At 27.6% G+C, this 2,537-nt stretch overlaps 1 protein-coding gene across 2 annotated transcripts; it reads left to right on the plus strand.

The window, feature by feature from the left end:
* The first annotated feature begins 383 nt into the window (after window positions 1-383).
* Window positions 384-1,562, plus strand: LOC107892834 (actin-depolymerizing factor). 2 transcript variants are annotated; one of them, XM_016817873.2, is made up of 3 exons: window positions 384-503; window positions 873-1,138; window positions 1,312-1,562. In XM_016817873.2, exons 1-3 carry the CDS (start codon window positions 501-503, stop codon window positions 1,463-1,465), a joined length of 423 nt encoding a protein of 140 aa, XP_016673362.1. In that variant the 5' UTR covers window positions 384-500; the 3' UTR covers window positions 1,466-1,562. The 2 variants fall into 2 exon arrangements, with proteins under 2 accessions (XP_016673362.1, XP_040957120.1); XM_041101186.1 differs by lacking the exon at window positions 384-503 and having other exon boundaries at window positions 864-1,138.
* Window positions 1,563-2,537: the final 975 nt, after the last annotated feature.

Raw genomic sequence — 2,537 nt, forward strand, 5'->3', positions numbered from 1 at the left:
ATCAATCTCGTAGCTTGCATTAATTTATGTTTCTAATGAATTTGATTGAGTGCAAATAAAGCCACTAGCGATATCATTTGCTTTGTTTTATTGCATTTTAATTTTTAAAAATATTAATTTAAAATTTTGTTTGAATTCGTAAAAACATTTGCAACTCATTCGATTTTTCAACCATTTGAACCCAACACCTTATATATAGAATTATTCTTCGCTATAGGACATGTGGTCAACCTTTCTATATTTGGATGGACTCAAAAATAAAATAGTAACAACTTAAATATTATTAAACATAATATCATTTAAAAAATAATATAATATCCAAACATAGAAAGAAAAAGAACCCATAAATTTCATCCATCAAAAATTTCACCTCTCATTTAACACCTAAAAATAAGGATGCCTTTTTCTATTTGTACTCCCACAACCCTCATTCAGCCTCTTGCTATCTTTCCCCTCACCCTTTCTCTTTTCACTGTTTCCACATCTCATTTGTGACAAAAATGGTATGTCGTTTTTTTCGTCCATCGTATCATAATAATTAAACATGGTGTCTCGATGAATTTGCAATACTATTTCGAGTGAAAATTTGAGTTGAAAAAGTTTGATCTTCTCAATTCTTTTGTATATGCCTAGTTGTTGCCTATTGGGGGTATAGAGACTTCATGCCTCTCCAAGGGGCCATGGCCAACAAGCCTAACAAGGCCTTGTATTTCGATTCAAGCAATGAATGTTTACATTTGATTAGATTTAACAATGCTTAACACAGTTCGATTATATGATGTGAATATAATATGAATTATATCATATATATTTGATTCTAATTAATATGCAATGATATGATATTATAAATAAAATTTTGGTTAATGGAACAGGCGAATGCATCATCTGGAATTGCAGTGGGTGATGAATGCAAAATGAAGTTTTTGGAGTTAAAAGCAAAGAGAAATTACAGATTCATTGTTTTCAAAATAGAAGAAACGAGTTACCAGGTTGTGGTTGAGAAGCTTGGTCAACCCAACGAAAAATATGACGATTTAGTTGCCTGTTTGCCCCCTAATGAGTGTCGTTATGCTGTTTTTGATCTTGATTTCACCACTAATGAAAATTGCCAGAAGAGCAAAATTGTCTTCATTGCACGGTAATAACATACGACTCAGGTCATGGTTTATTTGTTTTTTACTCGGAATCATTTAGGTTTTATTCTTCCCGATGATTCAAATTATAAAAAATCTTACGCAAAATCTGATATAATTAGATTCATTTTAAGTTGGATCTGACTTGAATTACTTGTCTTATAATTTTGGTATATAGGGCCCCGGATTCATCAAGAGTTAGGAGCAAAATGGTATATGCCAGCTCCAAAGATAGGTTCAGGAAAGAGTTAGACGGTGTTCAAGTTGAATTGCAGGCTACTGATCTGAGTGAAATGAGCTACGACATTGTCAAAGAACGAGCTATTAGCTAGTCATTGTTCAATTGATACAATGAAACAATTTGTGGATTCAATTTCTTTTGTTTGAGAAGAATTTGGTTTGTTTTACATATAAAAAAAAGTTAAATTATGAATAGGGATCACCACTTTTACATCCCATTAAATTTTAACCCCTTTTAATTACTAGAGGTGATTTTAAGAATTTAATCTCGTTCTTTTTTTTCCTCCTCTTAGTTTTTATTATTGTACTATTTAGTATCGGTGTGTTCTCGTATACTATTTCAATTTTATTGATTTTATAAATATTTTTCACATATATATTTTTATTTTTATTTTCTTAATAAAATATCCATTATATATGCATGCAAACATATAATTAAAAAGTGAATTGAATCGAGAAAAATAAATATTTTCAGTTTATTTGACTTTTTAGTTTCACTAGTTTTTATTTTCGGTTTAATTGATTTATTCAGTTAATTTTTAATTTTGACATTTTAAATCGAATAAACCAATTAAGTCATAACCCAGTTACATACCCAAACCAAAATTTAAATCTTAAACCCAGATACCTATTAAAACTTAATACTCTTAAAAGCCCAAACCTATTAAAATTTAAAACCCAATAACAAATTGATAATTTAATTTGTTTATGATATTCATTTTTTTTATCATTCAAAATGTAAAAAAAAAAACCAAATTGATATATACCCATTAAGGATAGTAGAATACATGGAAATTGTATGTTGGATTGTTGGCCATTTGAGAAAATAAATATTTTGGAGTTCATTAAAAATTGTTTGATTTAATTTTTTTTGTATATTTATAATGAATTTGAAATAAAAATAAAATCAGAAGTAATACGATATACTAAATTGAAAAAAGAAAATAATTATGTGAAAATAAAGAAAAGATAAAATAATTAAATTAGAAAAGTACAAGGATTAGCCGTACAATTTGACCTAAAACTAATAATTATATAGTAAATTTTAAAAGTTTAATAACAAAAACGTAATTTTAAGCAAACATAAATGATTAAACTTATAGCATACCCAATTATAAATTACTAAATGTAATGTATTATTTTGGCTTAATAGGTCAAAAAGCA

This window comes from Gossypium hirsutum, chromosome D09 (assembly GCF_007990345.1).
Source record: "Gossypium hirsutum isolate 1008001.06 chromosome D09, Gossypium_hirsutum_v2.1, whole genome shotgun sequence".
Classification (NCBI taxonomy): domain Eukaryota; kingdom Viridiplantae; phylum Streptophyta; class Magnoliopsida; order Malvales; family Malvaceae; genus Gossypium; species Gossypium hirsutum.

What these genes read in the sequence shown, in the direction of transcription:
- LOC107892834 (XM_041101186.1), top strand. Translation starts at nt 864, where the DNA reads ATGGAACAGGCGAATGCATCATCTGGAATTGCAGTGGGTGATGAATGC. An exon ending in AAAATTGTCTTCATTGCACG is followed by an intron (nt 1,139 to 1,311) that starts GTAATAACATAC and finishes TTTGGTATATAG; the next exon opens with GGCCCCGGATTCATCAAGAG.